General features: G+C 43.2%; 1 protein-coding gene across 1 annotated transcript; it reads left to right on the top strand.

Moving 5' to 3' along the window:
• Positions 1 to 347: 347 nt before the first annotated feature.
• Positions 348 to 24,764, top strand: LOC129860611 (junctophilin-2-like). The gene is made up of 6 exons (XM_055931190.1): positions 348 to 1,714; positions 5,635 to 6,469; positions 16,272 to 16,390; positions 20,242 to 21,143; positions 22,140 to 22,236; positions 22,533 to 24,764. Exons 1-5 carry the CDS (start codon positions 1,336 to 1,338, stop codon positions 22,218 to 22,220), a joined length of 2,316 nt encoding a protein of 771 aa, XP_055787165.1. The 5' UTR covers positions 348 to 1,335; the 3' UTR covers positions 22,221 to 22,236; positions 22,533 to 24,764.
• Positions 24,765 to 24,770: the final 6 nt, after the last annotated feature.

Here is a 24,770-nt window from a genome sequence, read left to right as displayed (position 1 = left end):
AGGTTACAGTATAGGGTCCCCAATCCTACTAAGGATTGTGCAATTTAGCTGCATTGAATTAATTGCAGTAACCCTTCTCATTTTACTCATAAAAAAACTGAATTACTCCACGTTTATAGAGCAATTTAGGTGTTTTTGTTGTGTTTTTTTTATCCACAAATATTGCAATGATTGATCTGTGCCAGTAGATGGTGCGACTTTTACATGCTAGGGCTGAGCAATCAGGATCCTAGTCACTGGGCCATAATGCCAAAAGGCATACCAAGCAAGCCTCAAGGTGGCGTTCAGCTAAGTGCACAAATAAAGATGAAGAGTCGTGCTGAATATGAAATGTTCTAAGATAAATTTGGCGGCTGTAAATGGCAGCAGTTCAAGTTTTGAGTTGCATCATATGGATTGAAGCAATACGAGTTCAGAGTCAATTTAGTGTATTAGGACTATATAGGCATATATGAAAGTTTACTTTCGCATCCATAGCCTATTGGATCCCATGAAGGAAATACTGGCAGTATTCATGCAGTGGTACTATTTTTCCATGACTAAGATTTATAAAGTCATCCTTTTATTTTGGATTTGAAATGTTTGTTTTAACCACATGTTGTTGATGGTGCACAGTTGATCGACATAAAATAGAAGACAAGGCCTGTTTAAACGCTATGTCTTCAGTGTGTGACTGTGGATATACCCTACGCATGCCCAACTCTGAAGTGGCGAGTGATCTGGGATGACTCCTTGCAGCAGAGTAAGGATTGGGTTGTATTTTTGGAACAGTGTGTGTGGATCTGGTCGCCTTGTTAGGTCTGCTTAAACATTTACAACCGCACCAAGTGTTTTGGGATAGCAGCGGCAGAGTGAGGGGAAGCAGGGACAGGGGAAAGGGGCTTTTCTATGGCCACCTTGGAAAGCCATGCAAGATCCCTGTCTCAACCAGAAAGATAATACATCAAAAGACAGTTCAACTAAATAAGGGCATATAAGTTGTATCTCTCGGGGGAAACAACCGTAACAAATCTTACTCAGTCAGCACAAAGGCTGCATTAAGTTCACGACTCTAAAATCGACCGGGGATCAACAGAAGTCATCCATGAGGGAATAAGAAAATGCGCGCCTAAATCAAATTTGCAGTGTCTCGTGCGAAGGCTACGTGAAAAATACCGAAAAATACAAATAAATTCTAAGCACAGTACCAAGGATATCCTACGTTGTTTTTAATGACAGGAGAAGGTGGATGCAGTCTGAAGGAAGAGATTTTATCTTGACCAAGATTTATTTGTTGCCATTGATTTGACTTTACCTTTGAACCACATTTTTGTTTGGAGTCACAGAAGGGAAGGTATGAGTGGAGGTCGTTTTGAATTTGATGATGGCGGAGCTTATTGTGGTGGTTGGGAAGGTGGCAAAGCCCATGGGCATGGGATCTGCACCGGACCTAAAGGACAGGGCGAGTTCTCCGGCTCCTGGAATTACGGGTTTGAAGTAGTTGGAGTGTACACCTGGCCAAGCGGAAATACCTATGAAGGTTTCTGGTCGCAAGGGAAGCGCCACGGTCTAGGAGTTGAGACTAAAGGACAGTGGGTTTACAAGGGAGAATGGACTCATGGCTTCAAGGGGAGATATGGCTTGCGTCTGAGTGTGGGTAGTGGAGCAAAATATGAAGGAACATGGAATAACGGATTACAAGATGGATATGGCACAGAGACATATGCTGATGGAGGTATGTGATTGTTTTTTTGTTGTATTATGTTGTCCAGTGTCTGGAGGTGGGCTTGACACTTAACCATATACCAGCCATATCATGGCATTTAATTAAATCGAGTATACACTACCTGTCAAACGTTTTAGAACACCTACTCATTCTAGGGTTTTTCTTTATTTTGACTATTTTCTACATTGTAGAATAATAGTGAAGACATCAAAACTATGAAATAACACATGGAATCATGTAGTAACAAAAAAAGTGTGAAACAAATCAAAATATATTTTATATTTCAGATTCTACAAATAGCCACCCTTTGCCTTGATGACAGCTTTGCACACTCTTGGCATTCTCTCAACCAGCTTCATGAGGTAGTCACCTGGAATGCATTTAAATTAACAGGTGTGCCTTCTTAAAAGTTAATTTGTGGAATTTCTTTCCTTCTTAATGCGTTTGAGCCAATCAGTTGTGTTGTGACAAGGTAGGGGGAGTATACAGAGGATATCCCTATTTGTTAAAAGAGCAAAAGTCCATATTATGGCAAGAACAGCTCAAATAAACAAGGAGAATGGACAGTCCATCGAGACTTTATGACATGAAGGTCAGTCAATACGGAACATTTCAAGAACTGTGCAGTCGCAAAAACCATCAAGCGCTATGATGAAACTGGCTCTCATGAGGACCGCTACAGGAAAGGAAGACCCAGAGTTACCTCTGCTGCAGAGGATAAGTTCATTAGTTACCAGACTCAGAAATTGCAGCAAAAATAAATGCTTCAAAGAGTTCAAGTAACAGACACATCGCAACATCAACTGTTCAGAGGAGACTGTGTGAATCAGGCCTTCATGGTCGAATTGCTGCAAAGAAACCACTACTTAAGTTCACCAATAAGAAGAAGAGACTAGCTTTGGCCAAGAAACAAGAGCAATGGACATTAGACCGGTGGAAATGTGTCCTTTGGTCTGGAGTCCAAATTTGAGATGTTAAGTTCCAACCGTTGTGTCTTTGTGAGATGCGGTGTGGGTGAACAGATGACCTCCGCATGTGTAATTCCCATCGTGAAGCATGGAGGAGGAGGTGTTATGGTGTGAGGGTACTTTGCTTGTGACACTGTCTATGATTTATTTTGAATTCCAGGCACGCTTAACCAGCATGGCTACCACAGCATTCTGCAGCGATACGCCATCCCATCTGGTTTGGGCTTAGTGGGACTATCATTTGTTTTTCAACAGGACAAAGACTCAACACGCCTAAGGGCTATTTTACCAAGAATTAGAGTGATGGAGTGTTGCATCAGATGACCTGGCCTCTACAATCTGCTGACCTCAACCAAATTGAGATGGTTTGGGATGAGTCGGACCGCAGAGTGAAGGAAAAGCAGCCAACAAGTGCTCAGCATATGTGGGAACTCCTTCTAGACTGTTGGAAAATGTTTCCATGTAAAGCTGGTTGAGAGAATGCCAAGGCTGTCATCAAGGCAAAGGGTGGCTATTTGAAGAATATTTGTTTAAAAAAAATTACTTCCGGGCTCTGTCGCAGCCGGCCGCGATCGGGAGGCCCATGGGGCGGCGCACAATTGGTCTAGCGTTGTCCGGGTTAGGGGAGGGTTTGGCCGGCAGGGATATCCTTGTCTCATCGCGCGCTATTGACTCCTGTGGCGGGCCGGGCGCAGTGCGCGCTGACCAGGTCGCTAGGTGTACGGTGTTTCCTCCAACACATTGGTGCGGCTGGCTTCCGGGTTGGATGCGCGCTGTGTTAAGAAGCAGTGCGGCTTGGTTGGGTTGTGTTTCGGAGAACACATGGCTCTCGACTTTCGCCGCTCCCGAGTCCGTGCGGGAGTTGTAACGATGAGACAAGACAGTAACTACTAACAATTGGATACCACGAAATTGGGGAGAAAAAGGGTAAAAAAATAATAAATAAAAAATAAAAATTGCTTACTATGTGATTCCATATGTGTTATTTCCTAGTTTTGATGTCTTCACTATTATTCTACAATGCAGAAAACAGTAAACAAAATTAAGAAAAACCCTTGAATGAGTAGGTGTTCTAAAACTTTTGACCGGTAGTGTATGTAAGGGAATCTGGAATTTATCATATGTAATAGCAATGCAGTAATGTGGTATAATATTGAATAGAACAAGAAGGCCCGCACACTGTTAAAGATCCCAATTCACCGCTTTATTGACAACGTTTCCATCCAAAACGGATCTTCGTCAGGTCAAACACAATGAGTGTTCACATCCCAAAATATACACATTTCACCTCACATGACCATTGCAGACATGACGCATGGTTGGTGCAAAAAACATTTGTATATCTCTAATAATTAAATAACAATGAGATGGGTGCATGTTAATGTTCCAGAACATAATATATATTTACAAAATGACCAAGTGGGTAACCTGGAAGGCAAGACAAATCAAAGTAAAGTATCATATTCAGGTAAGAAATGGTCTGATATCAAACCTTTGATTCAGACCTCTAGGAGACATGGTACACAAACGGGGAATCCAATACAATTCTATTCTCAATAAAAGATTATCAGTATCTCCACCCCTAATAATATTGCACCATTGCTGCACATCCATTTGCCTCACTTGACATTTGTCTTACTTGACATTTAACGTTTGAAGACGGGCAGAGGCAATTGCATAGGAGTGGTATTTATTCTCTGTAGCGCCGATATGTTCAAGTGCAGCTGAAGATGTAGCATCAGGGATATGAGTGATTATCTACAGTACAGTAGGCTTTCCAGTACAATCCTAATGTCCCATTTCAGTGTTTTATGAGAGAATGAGTGACTAAAGCTTGCAGCAGTGGACCAAGGAGAGGAACCCAAGTGTTGCTCCAGATGGTCCATTGGGATCTTGCCCATTGCTAAGGACCTCTTGCCAAAGTTTAGTGGCAGTGGAAGGCACATTAGTGGTGTGTGTCAATACAAAGTGTGTCCTATGATGTGGGATGCTAAACTAAGCTGTCTTAGCTGTTCTAGTTTCATTGTTGTCACACACACAAGAACTCATGGGCCCGGTGCTGATCGGTCGCCCCTGTCTATATAATCTTGATAAAACGGATCCTAGATCAGCACTCCTACTCTGAGATGCCCTAAAGAACTGGTGAGAGAGTGGAGTAACATTAACAGGAGAAACAACACTGATTTCTCTACAATGTTGAATGAATGAACAGTAGCTTAGGCAGAGGACCTGGCAAAAGCACATGCAGTAGAGATCTAGGACTGGGCTTTATCTTCTCATACTGTAACTGTACACTTGAACCTGCTGAGAGATCACACCAATAATATTGGTGGCGGTGCTGTATGTTTAAAGCCCCTGGTCCCTTGAGTAGCTGACTCATCAGACTTGGGCCCATTTGATTGGTTGATTGGGAGATTCTGACACCATGTGTCAGGAAGTAATAATAGCCCAGCAGGCTGCTGTGTCCTCTTGGACTCACGGTCCAGCTATAGCTACAGCCAATGGCATCCAGACACAGATTTTGCATGACAGACTAGACCCATTATTAGTTTGGATAACATTAATAACTTGCACTGTAGTCTTTCACACAAACCATATGCCCACCTATCAAATCATATGTTACTGTGTTGATGTACTTCATAGTGTAGGACAAAGTATAAAAATATGTGTCAATGTTCTCTATCATGTTATGGTTCCTGACCTGCATTGATTCCCCATAGTTTAAGTTACCTCAACATTTCAATAATGCAATTTATTCTACTTTCAAAACAAAACCATTCATCTCACACTGTTGATTTACCTTGCAATGGCATAAGGGTGATGATAATGATAAATAACCAACCCACACATCTTCAATGAAATTGTGTGTGACGTGTGAGGCTAGTGAAGACGGTTTAGACTATATCTTGTCTATTTCTGTAGATGTTAACATATCGATCAATGCCCTCTGTATCTTTTCAGGCACATTTCAGGGCCAGTTTACTGGCGGTATGCGACACGGGTACGGAGTCCGTCAGAGCGTGCCCTACGGTATGGCAGCGGTGGTTCGCTCCCCTCTCCGCACCTCCCTCACCTCCCTCCGCAGCGAGCACAGCAACGGCACCTTGCTCCAACAGGATGTCCCTGCCATCACCACCACCAACGTCGCCGGCCAGGAGACCCGGGTCACCACGCCCACCAAGCTGGGGCCCTCCCGGGGCGGCTTCGCCCTGACCCTCCAGGTGGACCCGGATGCCGTTAAACCCAAGAAGAAGGGCCTGTTCCGAAGGGGGTCTCTCCTGGGGAAACTGAAGAAGTCAGACTCCCGTACGTCCTTATCCAGCGTGAGGAGCAAGTTAAGCTTCCTGGGATCGAGGAGCGAATCTGCGTTAAGTTCTGCTGCCAGCGATGTGGCCAGCGATGCCAACTCCACCATCAGTCTGGGAGACGAGAGCCTGGCCGGGCCGGATGATTTCCCCCCCGTGGAGGCCGACATCGATGCCACCACCACAGAGGTCTACATGGGGGAGTGGAAGAACGACAAGCGCTCGGGCTATGGAATAAGCGAACGGTCCAGTGGTCTGAAGTATGAGGGTGAGTGGTTGGACAACCAGCGACACGGCTATGGATGCACTACCTTTGCGGAGGGGGGCAAGGAGGAGGGAAAGTATATGAACAATATGCTGGTGAAGGCCATGAAGAAGAGGGTGATCCAACTGAAGGGCACCAAGATCAGGCAGAAGGTGGAGCGCGGTGTGGAGGGAGCTAAGCGTGCCTCTGCCATCGCCAAACAGAAAGCAGAGATTGCTGCTTCCAGGTATAGACAATAAACATACTCTGAGTGTACTAAACATTAGGAAGACATTCCTAATATTGAGTTGCACCCCCTTAGGCCCTCAGAACAGCCTCAGTTCATTGGGGCATCTTATCCAGAGCAAGTGACAGTAGTGATTGCATACATGTTCATGCTTTTTTCATACTTTGTTGAACAAACCCACAACGCTGCGTTGCAAGCGCCATGCTCTACCAACTGAGCTACATGGGATACACGTGTGAAAAACCCAGCAGCGTTGCAGTTCTTTGACACAAACCGGTGAACCTGTCACCTACTACCATACTCCATTCAAAGGCATTTCAATATTTTGTCTTGCCTGTCCACTCTCTGAATGGCACACATACACAATCCATGTCTCAATTGTCTCAATGGTTAAAAATACTTCTTTAACCTGTTTTCTCCCCTTCATCTACACTGATTGAAGTGGATTTAACAAGTGACATCAATAAGGGATCATAGCTTTCATCTGGATTCACCTGGTCTGTCTATGTCATGGAAAGAGTTCTTAGTGTTTTACAAACTCAGTGTATATTACGCATTTTGAATATAGAAACATAATTATTTAGATTTTCCCAAATGCACATATAGTGAAGGCAGGATCAACATTTAGCATCAATATGACATATAGAAACATCATGCAATGAAGACAACATGTGGGCCAGTGTTGCTATGCACCTGGTTAGGCATCCGCTCTACACATCTGTTTGTATTGTGCTCAGCTAGCTTTGCTCCACTCCAAACCATTAGGCTATTGGCTCCAAATCACTCTGGGAGCTACTGCTGATCTGTTCCTGTTGTCACTCAACAGTAACAGTAAACATAATGTAAACGTCATTGTCGAGGGTTCCACTTAGAGAGGTTGCATTCCTTTACGTTAGACAGTGCTACATCTTAATACAGTAGCCTTAAACTGTCATTAAGCAAAGTGTACTTTGTACAACTTGAGGTTGCTGTTAATGATGGTTAGGCGGCATTGGACTTGAGATAATGAACAGGGAATGTTAGGATACCCTGCTTCCTCTGTCCTCTCAGCACCAATATACAGTATGTGGCCAACAAACAGGCAAATGTGATTTATATTTGAGTATGCTGTAAAAAGTACATCCATTTATGTCCTTGCACAATTCACATGATCCATATAGGGATTTTGATCAAACTAAGGAGGACTAAGACAGATGTCCAAGACACTGCAAATATAACTGAGACAGACAGCTATATATATATATATATATATATATATATATGTGTGTGTGTGTGTGTGTGTGTGTGTGTGTGTGTGTGTGTGTGTGTGTGTGTGTGTGTGTGTGTGTGTGTGTGTGTGTGTGTGTGTGTGTGTGTGTGTGTAAAGTGTATTTTGATTTGTTTAACACTTTTTTGGTTACTACATGATTCCATATGTGCTATTTCATAGTTTTGATGTCGTCACTATTATTCTACAATGTAGAAAATAGTCCAAATTAATAAAAACCCTTGAATGAGTAGGTGTGTCCAAACTTTTGACTGGTACTATATATATATATATATATATATATATATATATATATATATATATATATATATATATATATACTATATATATATATATAATATATATATATATATATATATATATATATATATATATACTACTATATATATATATATATATATATATACTACTATATATATATATATACACATGACTGGGATAGACTAGGTGATTATGATCAGACACATTTTCAGTAACACTTCAATAGCACCAAAATAACAAGCACACTATTTCAACCCATTGTGGTGTAACTGTTTATTACTTATGTCCTATGAATAAACTATTACTTACCTTCTTTAAAACAAACATTACAAATCCTTCAAGTACACCCCATTTCTCTCTAAAACACCTCCCCTCTCCCAGTATTCCCTTTACCAATTTGCCAAGAAGAGCAAGGCTCTGCTTCAATGTCAATGTTAAATGTTTTAGTCACTGATGCTTATTTCTGCGTAGCAGTGCATGAACAGGAGAGCTACTGTTTGGCGCTGAATGATCAGAAGAGGGTGATCTTGACAAATGAAGAAACTCTTGAGTCAGATCAGAATCAGCAGTTGCAGGTGTTGCTCTCATGACTTCTCTGGCTGTGGTCACAATAGGGACCATGGAGGACATAGAGGAAGACAATACTTCTCTATGTGGAGTTACCAGGCTTCGTAGACAGTTGGTAGCTGAACATGCAGTGTCGTTCTGCCTCTGCCATGTTTGAATTGGCCTTAGATCGGAGATCATGCTTGAAATCTTGCATCCAGAGGAGAACCCTGGTACAGTAGAAGAAGGCTGTTTATTGACACCACTGTTCGTTGACAGCATGGTGCCTCAAACAATGAAAATGAAAGCCATTCTCCTCCTGCAGTGTATGGGGATCCAGGTGAAGAGCAAAGTCCGCTATATCAATCAGAAATTACTGTTAAGTTCAAAAGGGGAAGAGGCAATGCCATGGTTTCAGTTTACTGTGCAGTCCCTCGGCGTAATGGTGACGTGTGCCTTTCTCTAAAAAGTTGTCTGTTGGATTCCCTGACAACCCTCTTACCTTTGCTGTTTGCGTCATGTGTGTGACTGGGTATTGTGACAGCAAATTATTCAATTCTAGTTGTAAAATGGACAGTAAAAGTAGGGAGGAGAGGAAAAGATGAGAGGGGAGGAGAGGAGAGAAGGAGAGGGGAGGAGAAGAGGAGAGAGGAGGGTGTTAATGAGGGGAAGGAGAGAGGAGAGTGTTAATGAGGGGGTGAGAGAAGGAGAGAGGGGGTGTTAATGAGGGGGGTGAGAGAGGAGAGAGGAGGGTGTTAATGAGGGGAAGGAGTGAGGAGGGTGTTAATGAGGGGGGTGAGAGAAGGAGAGAGAGGAGGGTGTTAATGAGGGGGTGAGAGAAGGAGAGAGGAGGGTGTTAATGAGGGGGGTGAGAGACGGAGAGAGAGGAGGGTGTTAATGAGGGGAAGGAGAGTGGAGGGTGTTAATGAGGGGGTGAGAGAAGGAGAGGAGGGTGTTAATGAGGGGGGTGAGAGAAGGAGAGAGAGGAGGGTGTTAATGAGGGGAAGGAGAGAGGATGGTGTTAATGAGGGGGGTGAGAGACGGAGAGAGAGGAGGGTGTTAATGAGGGGAAGGAGAGAGGAGGGTGTTAATGAGTAGGTGAGAGAAGGAGAGAGGAGGGTGTTAATGAGGGGGTGAGAGAAGGAGAGAGAGGAGGGTGTTAATGAGGGGAAGGAGAGAGGATGGTGTTAATGAGGGGAAGGAGAGAGGAGGGTGTTAATGAGGGGGGGAGAGAAGGAGAGAGGAGGGTGTTAGTTTCTAATAAAAACTGGATGGTTTGAGTCCTGAATGTTAAATGTCTGAAAACTGTTGTATTCCATGGGTATAACAACAACAACAAAAAAATGTTTTACTGTTTTGATTACAGTTTATAATAGCAATAAGGCACCTCGAGGGGTTTGTGTCATATGGCCAGTATACCACGGCTAATGGTTGTGCATAAGAAAAGTGCTGAAACGTGGTATATTGGCCATATACCACACCCCCCCGTGCCTTATTGCTGAATTCTATCGCCTTCCACTATGAGCCACCACTAATCTGAGAGGAGCTAGCATACTTGACCGTAAGGGAACCTAGCTTCAGTGCACTTTAGTTTAGATTGATACACTTTTGAGAGAGGTTGTTGGTTGAGACTCTGCTGATAGTGAGGGAAATTCCTGAGGCATTTCTTTACAATCAAGCTTTGATATCTGACCGAGCATATCAGAATTAGATTTTGTTCTTTGTGTACTGTAGGCCCAGACCTTATTTGCACTCTTACTCACAAGCTCAGGCTACCGACACAGAGAAACAGTCACTGGCGGTCAAGATGACACAGGTTTCCTCCGTGCCTCACCATAGAAGGCAGCAGTGTTTATGCCTACTGGAAGCCACAACAGCACCTGAAATAAGCCCAGTGTTTACAACAGTAAGTTTGCGCCCCAAATGGCACCCTATAGCCTTTATAGTGCAGGGCCCATTGGGTAGTGCACTATATAGGGAATAGGGTGCCATTTGGGATGCATCCCGAGGCTCTGGTTGATGAATTACAGATCTTGTCCTGGCTCCTAGGCAGATGGAAATCTAAATATTTGACCACTGATACCAGCAGTATTGCAAGATTTATGGGCCAAACATCTGTTGTATTGTTTTACGGTTTTGCTGCATCCTCTTCTTCAGACAGGCCTAGCCATGAAGACTCCATACATAGACATGTGAAACAGCCAGGAGCCTTTTGAGGGCTCACTGTGGAAACAGACGGTTAGTGGATGAAGGACACCACGGTGGTCTTAACCTGCCTGGTCTCTAGAGGTTTTCATCAATGAAAGAGACCAAACCTGATTTGTTCCATACATTCCGCACATTGTCCCATACACCGGAACCTCTAACCGGTGACCTCCAGTAAAGCAAAACCGATACAAAATCATTGTTCTAGTCCCTACTATTTCACTATCATTCCTACATTGAAAATAGTGAAGTGGCTGAGCTTGGCACTTAGATTCAAGAAATGGAAACGAACGGGAACTAACTAATCATTCATACATACTACACAGAGGAGTTTGAGAGAGAGAGAGAGAGAGAGAAAGAGAGAGAGAGAGAGGCCTAGTATCAGTAGTCAGTACGAAATGGAGGCCTAGACTGACTGGCTGACTAAATAAGGGCAGGCACACACTGTTGCTGAATCACAATCACAGGGGAATGCAGGCAACAGTTGATTGCTGTTGCTATCACGTCTTCCAGCAACTTTCCTGCCCAGTCTAAATAGTCTACACTCTGCCTGAGAAGGTAGACCAGCAACATCACATCATAGTTTACACTGGAAGTAGCACTGCTGTAAAACAACTCATCAGTGAAGCGTGATAGAAGTAAAACAACCAAGGCTTGCTTACTTGAATGACTGCAGGCTTGTTTTCTAAGATCCAAAAATGGAATATGTTTATGGTCTTAGTATCCTCAGCTAAGCCTGAAGACAACTTTGTGTGTCTGTTGGAACAGTTTTTTAGCTAATCCCCATGCAGTGACAAAGCTCTGAAACAGGTTTTAGCACTTTCTCGCCGATAGCTAGCGGACAAGGAACCAGACCTGGGTTCAAATAGTATTTGAAATAATTGCAAATTCTGTAGCTGGGCTCGATTGATCTTGCCTGGCGCAACAAAAACAATAGAATAGTCACAAAACTACAAAAAAACTTGCCTATCTTGCATTCCAGGAAGGCTAAAGCAAACAGTTAAGGTGGTTCAACGATTCCAAATAGTGTTTAAACCTATAGGTCTGCAAGCAACACATAATTGACACCACAGCAGTCAGTCAGCCTTCCTTGCGTCAGCAGGGGTGTCAAATGGTTTCATGGATATAAATATGACCGAGCTCATAACTAAGTGGGGATAAGAGGTTGGCGTATACATGTACCACACCTTGCATTAGCCGGGTGTCTAGACTTACATACAGTAGTGCTGATATGTACATTTTGTTTCAATGCAGCCAATCATATGATTTGTAAATATGAGTGTTCTGGATAACACTGTCTATTCTTAGCTTTGTACTGTATGTACTCTTGCAAGACCTATTTATTGCCATAGTGGTATTGACCCCAGTGTATAGTTAGAAAGAATGACAATATGACGAAGATAACTATGGTGAGACAAACTTGTACCTGACTACGCGCGTACGGATTTTGTCAATCTTCCCGTTCACATGGTTTCAAATCAGAAGAGGTAATGGAAGTTTAATGTTGGTGTCGGTGTCCTATCACCCAGAAGAACAAGCAAATAATGTATGTCCTGACTGTTCTGTCAAGTAGCACATTTATACTGCTAGTACAATGAAACCCTCCCCCTGCTATAAGTTCAGCACCCCACTCATCTGCAGAGCGCCAGTGACAGGCCACGATGACAGAGTGTCTCCTGTGACAGTCGTGTGAAGCATGAAGAAAAGCAGACGGACCTAAAATGAATTTCCAGTGACAGTGAGGGCTAATTAAGTGTTTTTTTAAGCAGAAAATGACATTAGCCATTCTTTTTCAAGTGAGTGTCAAGCTGGCTTTATGTTTCACTGTCGGTTGGTGCCGAAGACAAGTTTGTGACGACTGACTGTCTTGCATTCGCTGGCTTCTTGCCCTTAGAATATGGGGTATCCATTGGGGGAGTTTAAACCCACGTATGGTATTTAGGTCACAGCTTCATATCAGACTTTGTTGAACAAGTCTGTTTTTGTTTTGTTTTTTTGAACCTTTATTTAACTAGGCAAGTCAGTTAAGAACGAGTTCTTATTTTCAATGACAGCCTAGGAACAGTGGGTTAACTGCCTTGTTCAGGGGCAGAACGACAGAGCTGTACCTTGTCAGCTCAGGGATTCAAACTTGCAACCTTTACGGTTACTGGCCCAATGCTCTAACCACTAGGCTACTATTGATTAATGCATTGCATTGCAAGAAAGGCATTTCACGGTACATGTGCATGTGACATTAAAACTTGAAACTTGAAACCTATCAGTAGAGGGCCACCAACTAAACTGTAGTAAAACTGCCTTGGTTCTGGAGTACTGAGCATTGATATTAGCCTGGCCACAGATATGTTTGTGCTGGTCTCAGATCTGTTTGTGCTGTATTACCTGATTGTAAAACGAATTGTTGCCTGGTCCTAGATCTGTTTGTGTTGTATAGCTAACTTCTATTGCACAATAGTGACCACAGGAGTTGGCAATACAGCACAAACAGATCTAGGACCAGGCAACAATCAGTTTTACCATCTTGTAATACAGCACAAACAGATCTGAGACCAGTCTACACTAATGGTTTACTTAGCGAGCCATCTGAGAGAACTCTGAGGAATGTGAGGAGTACTGCAGGTAGTCAGAAAGCACCATCTGTTGTGACACTCCTCCCACGGAATGGCACTGCCTGGCAACCCAACAGAACGGCCTGCCATTTTAGGAACCTCTGAACACTACACACAAGATCATGTTGTTATGTGTTACCAGTAGCCCGTCATATCTGTGAAACGTTAACATTTTAGGCTGTATGTTTGTCTCACTACTTACTTGCACAATGTGAAATGGATGTTTCTAGTCAGTCTAGATAGAGTCTAGACCAAACCTTGAGCCTCAGCCTAGACCACATTTTCATCAGAATGTCTCGTAGTATATTGTGCAGTTTTGAAAGTACGTTTTATACAACTTCTTACCCCAGTTAGAAGTTCATAGGCTTGTAAATGGCAGATGGGCTTGTCAGCTGTTCAATATCACAGACTCTCCAGCCCTCAATAGCACAGACTCTCCAGCCCTCAATAGCACAGACTCTCCAGCCCTCAATATCACAGACTCTCCAGCCCTCAATATCACAGACTCTCCAGCCCTCAATATCACAGACTCTCCAGCCCTCAATAGCACAGACTCTCCAGCCCTCAATAGCACAGACTCTCCAGCCCTCAATAGCACAGACTCTACAGCCCTCCATAGAACAGACTCTCCAGCCCTCCATAGAACAGACTCTCCAGCCCTCCATAGAACAGACTCTCCAGCCCTCCATAGAACAGACTCTCCAGCCCTCCATAGAACAGACTCTCCAGCCCTCCATAGAACAGACTCTCCAGCCCTCCATAGAACAGACTCTCCAGCCCTCCATAGAACAGACTCTCCAGCCCTCCATAGAACAGACTCTCCAGCCCTCCATAGAACAGACTCTCCAGCCCTCCATAGAACAGACTCTACAGCCCTCCATAGAACAGACTCTCCAGCCCTCCATAGAACAGACTCCAGCCCTCCATAGAACAGACTCTACAGCCCTCCATAGAACAGACTCCAGCCCTCCATAGAACAGACTCTCCAGCCCTCCATAGAACAGACTCCAGCCCTCCATAGAACAGACTCTACATCCCTCCATAGAACAGACTCTCCAGCCCTCCATAGAACAGACTCTACAGCCCTCCATAGAACAGACTCTACAGCGTTCCATAGCACAGACTCTACATCCCTCCATAGAACAGACTCTCCAGCCCTCCATAGAACAGACTCTCCAGCCCTCCATAGAACAGACTCTACAGCCCTCCATAGAACAGACTCTACAGCGTTCCATAGCACAGACTCTACATCCCTCCATAGAACAGACTCTCCAGCCCTCCATAGATCTCCAGCCCTCCATAGAACAGACTCTACAGCCCTCCATAGATCTCCAGCCCTCCATAGAACAGACTCTACAGCCCTCAATAACATAGACTCTCCAGCCCTATGTCTGCTCTTTTATCAAGATAACCAGCCTGTCTGAGACTGGGCTGGGACTACTGTATAAGAAGCAGGGAAGAAGCCCCTAAAAGAGGGATTGTTGACTTAAGAGCAGACCGGTGTTGATATACTATATCAAGACAGGGAGTCCTAGCCACCTCAGCCTAATTGTTCCATTGGGGAAGTGCTGCCTACCCCTCAAAGTCTTTAAGTGGATGGATCTATTTTGAGCCCAGCAGTGTAGCATTACACTATGTCAAGTATTTAGATAGTAATGACAATCAGTCAGTCTCAGCCCAAGCCTGAGCTTAAGCCTGGGGTTGATATCAGTAGCATTGAACCCTGAATACCATCACTCCTTTACTAGGTTTAGTAATAATCCCTGGGAGGTAATCAGAGAAAAATAGAAGAGAAAATGTTGGGCAAGAGGAGGCGTCTGTAGAGTATGTTTAGGTACAGTATACATCTCTAAGTGCTGTCAAACTCCAACTTTCGATAATACATTTATTTAATGCAATATTATGTAGCCTTAATGTCAAACAGACACATTGTGCAGACACAATATACTGTATGTTCTAAAAGTTTCACAAACTCCTGGACATGTATTTTAGCAAAAAAGTAGGATGATTAAAGTAGTGCGCAGTAAATAGGTAAGCTTCTTTTTTTTAATCAAAGGTAACTGTATACTAAATCTGCATGTATTACATTTGCCTCCTCTACAGTATGTATAAATACACAGACTAATCCTGAATAAATCTGTGAATATAACATACACAGTACAGGGGAACACCCTGCAAACACCCTGGCACTAACTCGTTGTCTGGGTCGAGGTGTTAAAAGAGTCATTTATTTCTGTTCCAGCCCAACGGGAGAATAGGACACCCTCTCCAGCTAATAATAATAGTGAACCACATGACCAACTCAACTCCACACATCAGCCCTATAGCTTTTTAAATGAATGAATATTGTAAACAAGTAGTATTTTGCAGTATTTCTGTCCATTTCAGTCTGGTTTTGTATTAGTACAGTAGCGTTGTTTTTTACAGCACAACCCCTTAGTTGGTTTGTGCTTTTGGTTCGTACCAGTATTCATCTCTTGGACTATAGGGCTAACTGGGTATATGGCGTGGTATGAGAATCTTAAGTGTTGGGGATGTTCTCATTGCTTTTTATAGTCCAGACAAAGTGTCAAAGTATCTTTCCAAATAAAGAGGAAGGGAATGGATTGGGTTTGCAATAGCAACAGCAGTCCACTAAAACCTAGCGAAAGTGCAGCAGGATTTCCCAATCATTTTCACAGGCAAATGCTGTCATGATCAAAGATCAGAATCTGATGAACAATGTTTCAACTCTTAGCCTTAGATCTGTACATTTTAATATTTGATCACGATGACATCATAAGTAGCTACAGATTTAGCATGCCTTTGTAAAGTTCCACACTCCACTATGAACTAAAATAAGTCAATCCAGTAAGTAATTGTAAGGTTGGGTTTGTTGATGTTGAGTAAAGAAGCTTTGTTTGCTTCCCTGCAGGACGACCCATGCTAAGGCCAAGTCAGATGCTGCCGATCAGGCCTCTCAGGCTTCCAACCAGGAGTCCAGCCTCGCCAGGTTGGTGGCCAGGGAACTGTCCCCTTCCTTCTATCAGCCAGGTATGTGGACTGGACTTCTCAACTGTGGGATTGATATTGACAAGAGAAAAACATATACAAGAACCTTGCTTTCTTACATTCGTTCCAAGTGCTGTATGAGACTTGGAAATATAGTAATAATTGACTTTCAAGAACAGTATTGAAAAGCAAGTGTTACAAAGTGAAATTAACAAAATTACAAGATTTTAAAAGCAAAGTAAAGTTCTGTTCAAAGCATCTACCTTATTGCTGTTTACAATGATAGATAGATCTGTCTTGCTACTGTTGCAGCTAGTCTTTGCATGGCTGGGGCAGGCACTCCATAAGGGTAGTCACCTTTGACTGTCTAAAAAAAGGACCATCTTACTTGTGTAGAGCAATCATATCAGTTTCCTTACAGGTCTGTCAGGGCCCAGGCCCAAACATTCAGGCCCCAATGCCTTGTCGAGTGTGCATTTCTTTCCCCCTTTAGTCACTCACTACCCACCCAGGACCCGCTGAGTACTTAGCAGATCCAAATAGATACTGATAGGGCCTCCCGAGTGGCGCAGCGGTGTAAGGCACTGCATCGCGGTGCTAGAGGTGTCACTACAGAGCCAGGTTCGATCCTGGGTTGTATCACAACCGGTCGTGATTGGGAGCCCCTTAGGGCGGCATCCAATTGGACCAGCGTTGTCCGGGTTAGGGGAGGGTTTGGCCGGGGGGGCTTTACTTGGCTAGTGAATCCTTGTGGTGGGCCGGGCTCCTGCAGGCTGACCTCGGTCATCAGTTGAACGGTGTATCCTCCGACACATTGGTGCGGCTGGCTTCCGGGTTAAGCGAGTGGGTGTTAAGAAGTGCGGTTAGGTGGGTCATGTTTCGGAGGACGCGTAACTCGACCTTCGCCTCCCGAGCGATGAGACAAGATTGAAATTGGGGAGAACTTAAAATACCAAAAATGAATTAATAAGAAATAGACACTGATAAAAAGTTGCCACTGACTGTGAAGTGCCAGCATCAAATATCTGTGTCTAATGGTACAAATGGGTGTCACTCAACCACACTGAAGCTGACGGGGAATAACAGTGCTATTGTGAAGACAGACGCTGGGAGACGAGAAGCAAGTACAGGGAGTGAACATTTAATGAATAACAAACATGAAACATAGCACGGACAGCGTCTGGACAGGGGGAACAAAACAACATTAATGCAGACATGGGGAAGAAACTGAGGAAGTGACAGATTTTGGGGAAGCAATCAATAAAGTAATACAGTCCAGGTGAGTCCCATGAAGCGCTGATGCGTGTAACGATGGTGACAGGTGTGCATAATGATGTGCCAGAGAGGGGAAGCGGGAGCAGGCGTGACAGCTATAGGCTATAGTATTTCCCGAATTCTTCATTCAAGAATTTTCCTTGATCTTCTTGATTGAAAAATTGGGGCTTAAACTGGGGGCTAATGCTAAACAACAGCATGTGATTGATAGTAGATTGTATCACTCCGTCTACTAGTCTTTTTGTCTTTGTTTGTGCTTGCCTGTACTCTGTCAGATAGTAAGTGGTTACGTCACTCAGTGACACCCATAGTGACACCCATAGTCATAAACATACTAGCGTACTACATAATTAAACTGCATACTCATTTCGACGCTTAATCTTTTTGTAGAAGTCACTCGTCTTTTCCGACTCAAGTGTTTGACAACAGCTGATAATCAGATAAATTGACGCGCTGTACCAAAATGAACGATGGCTGGAGTCAACGCAATCACACATTAGATGAAGCGTTCAGAGTACTATTTTTGAAATGACAAATACTCTAAAACTTTTTTGCATACTATTTAGAACGCTAGTATACAGTGGGGCAAAAAAGTATTTAGTCAGCCACCAATTGTGCACGTTCTCCCACTTAAAAATATGAGGCCTGTAATTTTCATCATAGGTACACTTCAACTATGACAGACAAAATGAGAACAAAAAATCCAGAAAATCACATTGTAGGATTTTTTATGAATTTATTTGCAAATTATGGTGGAAAATAAGTATTTGGTCAATAACAAAAGTTTATCTCAATACTTTGTTATATACCCTTTGTTGGCAATGACAGAGGTCAAACGTTTTCTGTAAGTCTTCACAAGGTTTTCACACACTGTTGCTGGTATTTTGGCCCATTCCTCCATGCAGATCTCCTCTAAAGCAGTGATGTTTTGGGGCTGTTGCTAGGCAACACGGACTTTCAACTCCCTCCAAAGATTTTCTATGGGGTTGAGATTTGGAGACTGGCTAGGCCACTCCAGGACCTTGAAATGCTTCTTACGAAGCCACTCCTTCGTTGCCCGGGCGGTGTGTTTGAGATCATTGTCATGCTGAAAGACCCAGCCACGTTTCATCTTCAATGCCCTTGCTGATGGAAGGAGGTTTTCACTCAAAATCTCACGATACATGGCCCCATTCATTCTTTCCTTTACACGGATCAATCGTCCTGGTCCCTTTGCAGAAAAACAGCCCCAAAGCATGATGTTTCCACCCCCATGCTTCACAGTAGGTATGGTGTTCTTTGGATGCAACTCAGCATTCTTTGTCCTCCAAACACGACGAGTTGACGTCTGGCACTGCAGGATTTGAGTCCCTGGCGGTGTAGTGTGTTACTGATGGTAGGCTTTGTTACTTTGGTACCAGCTCTCTGCAGGTCATTCACTAGGTCCCCCCGTGTGGTTCTGGGATTTTTGCTCACCGTTCTTGTGATCATTTTGACCCCACGGGGTGAGATCTTGCGTGGAGCCCCAGATCGAGGGAGATTATCAGTGGTCTTGTATGTCTTCCATTTCCTAATAATTGCTCGCACAGTTGATTTCTTCGAACCAAGCTGCTTACCTATTGCAGATTCAGTCTTCCCAGCCTGGTGCAGGTCTACAATTTTGTTTCTGGTGTCCTTTGACAGCTCTTTGGTCTTGGCCATAGTGGAGTTTGGAGTGTAACTGTTTGAGGTTGTGGACATGTGTCTTTTATACTGATAACAAGTTCAAACAGGTACCATTAATACAGGTAACGAGTGGAGGACAGAGGGGCCTCTTAAAGGTCTGTGAGAGCCAGAAATCTTGCTTGTTTGTAGGTGACCAAATACTTATTATCCACCATAATTTGCAAATAAATTCATAAAAAATCCTACAATGTGATTTTCTGGATTTTATTTTCTCATTTTGTCTGTCATAGTTGAAGTGTACCTATGATGAAAATTACAGGCCTCTCTCATCTTTTTAAGTGGGGGAACTTGCACAATTGGTGGCTGACTAAATACTTTTTTGCCCCACTGTAGGTATTCGGACATGGACAGTATTTCAAATCCTACCCTGCAAAATTATCTTATAGGTTGTACATCAAAAACCAGCTAGCAGTTCTTATTTCATTAGGCCTATATTACAGACTCAACTTGTTTGGTTTGGCATATTGCAATTCAGCTATTAGTTTAAAGGCCCACTCTGTGATATTTACAGCCTAAAGTAGCATGTTTTTGCATTAGACTGCAAAAATTAGACCTATGAATAATCAACCCTATGTGATCTTTTACTGGAACCGCAGTTGCTGTGTTTTCTCAGGCCAACTGTAGTCACCCCACTGTGACTGTCACAGGACTGTGTTACAAGCAGACAGAGTGGCTCCAAATAAAAATTGAGACCTTGGTGATACTCCTCAAATCCATCCACGACTGTCTACACTTCCTAGCTAATAACCTCCAAAATATCCTGCACTAACCATATTTTATTAGCTACCGTAGTCACGGTGTACGTGACTATAAAACATCCATAAATAAATTAGTCTGATCTTTATCTAGTCTGATCTTTATCTTGTTGTTATTGGAATCTCATCAAACATATATTTCGCCATGTTGCTCCACAGGCCCAGAGTACATGAAGAAGAGAGCGCTACAGGAGATCTCAGATGCCAATGAGAACACAGGCCCTATAATGCATGAACCTCTGTTAGCAGGGCAGCCACCGACACCCGCTGAAAGCCCAATGCTGCACGACAGGCCTGGCTCCTCTCCAGCCCGCACGCCCTCCCCCAGCCCGGCTGTGACCCCTCCGGCGTCCAGGCACTCCAAGCAGGGCAACGTCAGCAAAGAGGACCCCCATCTCCTCGGCCCCGCTGGCTGGAACGGGGACAAAGGCAATGGAAGTCGGGGGAGCAGCCGTCCCAATAGCAGAATCAACAGCCGGCCCACCACTCCCGCCCCTGCCGCTGCTCCCCCTGAAGAGCGCCTCGCTACTGCCCCCATCCCTAGCAGCCGCGCCTCCAGCCGCTTGAGCAACAAGGTAGAGCAGGGCTCGGACCTGGAGATCAAACCCCTGGAGAAGACGGCATCTGAGGCTAAAGTGTCCGAAGCTGCTCCCTCGATAAGTACCAGTGTCGCCTACTCAGAAGAAGAAAAGGAAGCCCCACCCCCTCCTCCCGCCTCCAAAGTGTCTTCCAAAGCTGCGTTCACCCCCGAGCCTAAATCGTCAGAGCCCAAACAAAGAACAGAGTCGGTCAATGAACGACCTGTGTCCACCATATCTGAGAGCGAACCAGAGTCCAGTGCCCAGTCTGTCAATAAAGTGTCTCCCAAGCCTTCGCCATCACTCAGGCCATTGACGAAACAGGAGGCCAATCCAGCTTCAAAACCTGCCACACCTGCACCTACACCAGTGCCTAAATCTGCCAAGCCAGGCCCTAAGGTTGAACCCAAAGCAGAGGCCAAGCTGATGAAGAACATGGTGAAGAGCCCAAGTGAAGTTACAGAAGTAGTAGAATTTGAGCAGGTAAGGCAATTCAAACACTCAATATCTCATCTAATGAAATGTTATGAGAACACATTCAGTCAAATGAAGACTGTTCTTACATGTTATGTAGTACACTCTCCCATGACCTGGGTTCTAAAAGCAGACTCAGAACATACAGTAGGTCCTCTCTCCTCTAAGTGCCAATATGTAACCCGATGTTACTCTGGAGACTGTTATCTGTGGTTGATGCTGGTCCTTTAAACCACACTTATCAGACCCCATTTCTGATTAACCTCCCCTCTGCTTTTCCTCTGACGTAATAATAATTAGTTATGTTTGTACCTATTCTCAACTGCATTTCCTTTCTGACAACCACAATCAAGGCAATTTTCCCATTTCTTGTTGGGAGCTTACAGACAGATAACATGACACAATTTCTCTAGCAACCAACAACTACCATCATTAGCTAGAAATGTCCAATTTTGTAATCCAGACGACCCATTCCGATCTATGAAAGTATGTAAATGAACGTTGCATTTCAGGTGTCTGTTACATAAGTGTTTATAAAGGCAACAGTTGTTTGTTCTGAATGATTATGGAAGCTGTAGATGGCGTGCAGACTAGTGGTTTGTCTTGGACGTGAGACCTCAGCGGTCTGCCCTATATGGCATGTACTCTAGGGAGGTTTTTCCATAGCCCAGGCCCCCTGTGTTGAAAGGGGCATACAGCATATGAGAACCTACCAGACCGCTTACCAGGCCAGCTACCATGCAGCAGCAGCTTCTCTCCCAGTCACCATATTTTACAAGTGTTGTTACTAGAGTCATTACAGCATTACTACACAGGAATGGATGCAACTTAAATGTAAAAAAATATAATTGTGATTTCATTTTTCATTCATCCCATTCATATTGCTGTTGTTTCATAGATCTTTAACAGGTTTGTCTTGAGGAAGACATTTTTATCTCAATATGACAAACCTGTATAAAGGTGAAATAAAACATGAAATGTATCTACTGTACCTCTCTCTTCCAGGGTCCGAACACCATCATGATAACCATGGTGATTCTTCTCAACATTGGCCTGGCCATTCTCTTCGTACACGTCTTGTCATGAAACACTGTCGACCCAGGTAACTAACACAGCTCTCTGACTGTCCTGCCAGTCACAGATATACACTGAAAGGTATCTGTTTCTTTTGTTTCAAGCAGTCAAAACACAATGGCACTGAACTTCTGATCCTTGCAACCTGTAAGGCAATGTCTGTTTGATCTGGTCACATGACTAAGTAGTGCTTGATTACAACAACAATTACTGTTTACATGTTTTGACTCGGAGGTACTTCCAGGTGGTCACGATTTTGATGATGATGATGAGATATTAACTTGTCTTCATATTTGTTTTGTCTGCTTGACCTTTTTCCCACAGGTCACCACCTTGCAGTGGTGTTGAGGTCATTTTTAAGCAAGGACCATACAGAACAAAAAACTGCCAAGAAGCACAAGCCTTATATGAAGGAAGCATACGACAGCTCCTCCACACACAGCCTCTTGTTGATGTGACTGTGTTGAGGCTCTTTAAGGCTAATCTGCTTTTCAGAGGCTTGGAATCAGAGGATGCTGGTGGGTGGAGCTATAGGAGGGCGGGCTCATTCATGTCTGTAATGGAGTTAATGGAACGGTGTCAAACACATCAACCATATGGAAACCACATGTTTGATTCTGTTCCATTTATACCATTACAATGAGCCTATCCTCCTATAACTCCCCCCACCAGCCTCCTCTGCTTGGACTATCTGGAGCCGGGTTAAAGAAAACCATATGAATCCGGATTGAAGGACATCAATGCATATGAATCCATTTGAATCCTTACGGCTCAGGATTGAAGGACATCAATGAATCTGAATATCAGGAAGAGGGTCTGAATGGACACAGTGTTTGTAAAGAAGAGTTGGTGAGTGCGTTTCGGTGAGTTTTGGTGTCTACCCTGGAGATGTTGTTGAATGTTATTCACTGGTGAAGTTTGAGTCAACTAAAGCACTGTGTGTTATGTTTTAACAAAGGGCTAAACCCTTCAAATTGGCAAACACTGTCGCCTCAGATCACCGACAGATTAGAGTGGTTGTGGTGTGGACAGGTTAGAGTGTCAGGAAAGGATTAGTTAGCTTTGTAATTAGATATTTATTTAGCTGATGTCTTGTCTATAGGAATGTAATCTCTGGGAAAATCTCAAATAAACGGAATATTCTCTAATTTCTGCCTATTTTTGCCAATAATAATTAGTGGTTTGGGGCTAATATCAGTGTTCCTATTTATTGACAGAAATCCATGTTATGCTCCTATTAGTTTATCTGCCTTCTTCCTTTGTTGCCATATTCTCAACTTTCTTCAGTAGTTATCAATAAAGACATTTTACAGTCTCTTTGACGTCACAGGGCTTTAAGACATGAAATGCTGATTCTTTATTCGGCAACGCCTGAGAATCAGTGATTTTCTTATCTGCAATGGCAACGCAACCCACCACAGCAATGCAATGTAATGGACAGTTATGTTTGCACATAACCTATTCTCTCTCCAAGGCAATTTTGAGTGAGTCACACTGGAATGGTATTCAAAACAATATCTGTAAAAGGAGTGGTACAGTAGTACTGACATGCACTGTACATTGTATAATTTAGTAAGAGGCTTTCAAATGACACAGAATCGAGGAGGAATTCTAGGACTTTAACCAGTGTATGTGGTATTGGATTTCTGGAGTAATGCGTATCTATGTTGTTTTCTGATCAAAAGAAACATAAAGCAGCCTATTGAATGGTTTGATTTGAATAAAAACATGACATGAAAATAATGATACATTTGGGTGGGCGGTGGGGGGTCAGTTTTGTCAAAAACCATTAGGGAACATTTAACATAGATTTCGAGAGGGTATTTATTTGAACAAATGGGCTTGCATTGTTAGGATGTAATTGTGAGCAGTTGTTTGGGAATTTTGTTGGTCTGTCAGCTTCAGAATAGGTCCCACAATTTAAAATGCATTGCATTCAGAACAAACAGTTTGTGCTTCATAATCAATCAAGATGATTTTTCTCCCAACTTTTGTATGCACGTGGGCACTGTTTGGGTGTGTTTTTGTACCTTTTTGAAGTACACATCTCCAATGTAGTGTATTTAAAACAAACTCCAGGTCTTACTTTAGAGAGCACTACAGTATGAGATTCTGCACTGTATAAATCCTTATTTATAACTTTATTTTCCCTATGTCCCAAACAGTTGTCTTCCCCTCAAAGACGATTGATAAATAAGTGGGAAAAGATATATAAGGTACTCTTGTACATTATGTAAAAGAGGCCTCAGATCTACTTCCTTACTACTCCAACTCCCCCCTATGGACAATGCATGTGTATTGTTTTTCTCATGCTCATAGCGATATGAGACTCTTTAACAGTCTCCTTACTCTCGACATTATTTCATAAAACATCGAAACTTTCTATAACATATTTTCATTGCAATAAAACACTCAAGAGACCCTCAATCAGAAGTGACTTTGGTTTAATCCAGGAGCGGATTATTTAAGACATAATCCTGGATGGATCCCATTCTATTCAGAAATATTGCTGGTCCTCTTCTAAATTGTGAAATGAAAATAAAAAATATCTTCCAATGTTGT

This window comes from Salvelinus fontinalis, chromosome 8 (assembly GCF_029448725.1).
Source record: "Salvelinus fontinalis isolate EN_2023a chromosome 8, ASM2944872v1, whole genome shotgun sequence".
Classification (NCBI taxonomy): Eukaryota; Metazoa; Chordata; class Actinopteri; order Salmoniformes; family Salmonidae; genus Salvelinus; species Salvelinus fontinalis.
The sequence above is the reverse complement of the archived record's forward strand: the minus strand, read 5'-3'. Positions and strand labels throughout refer to the sequence as shown.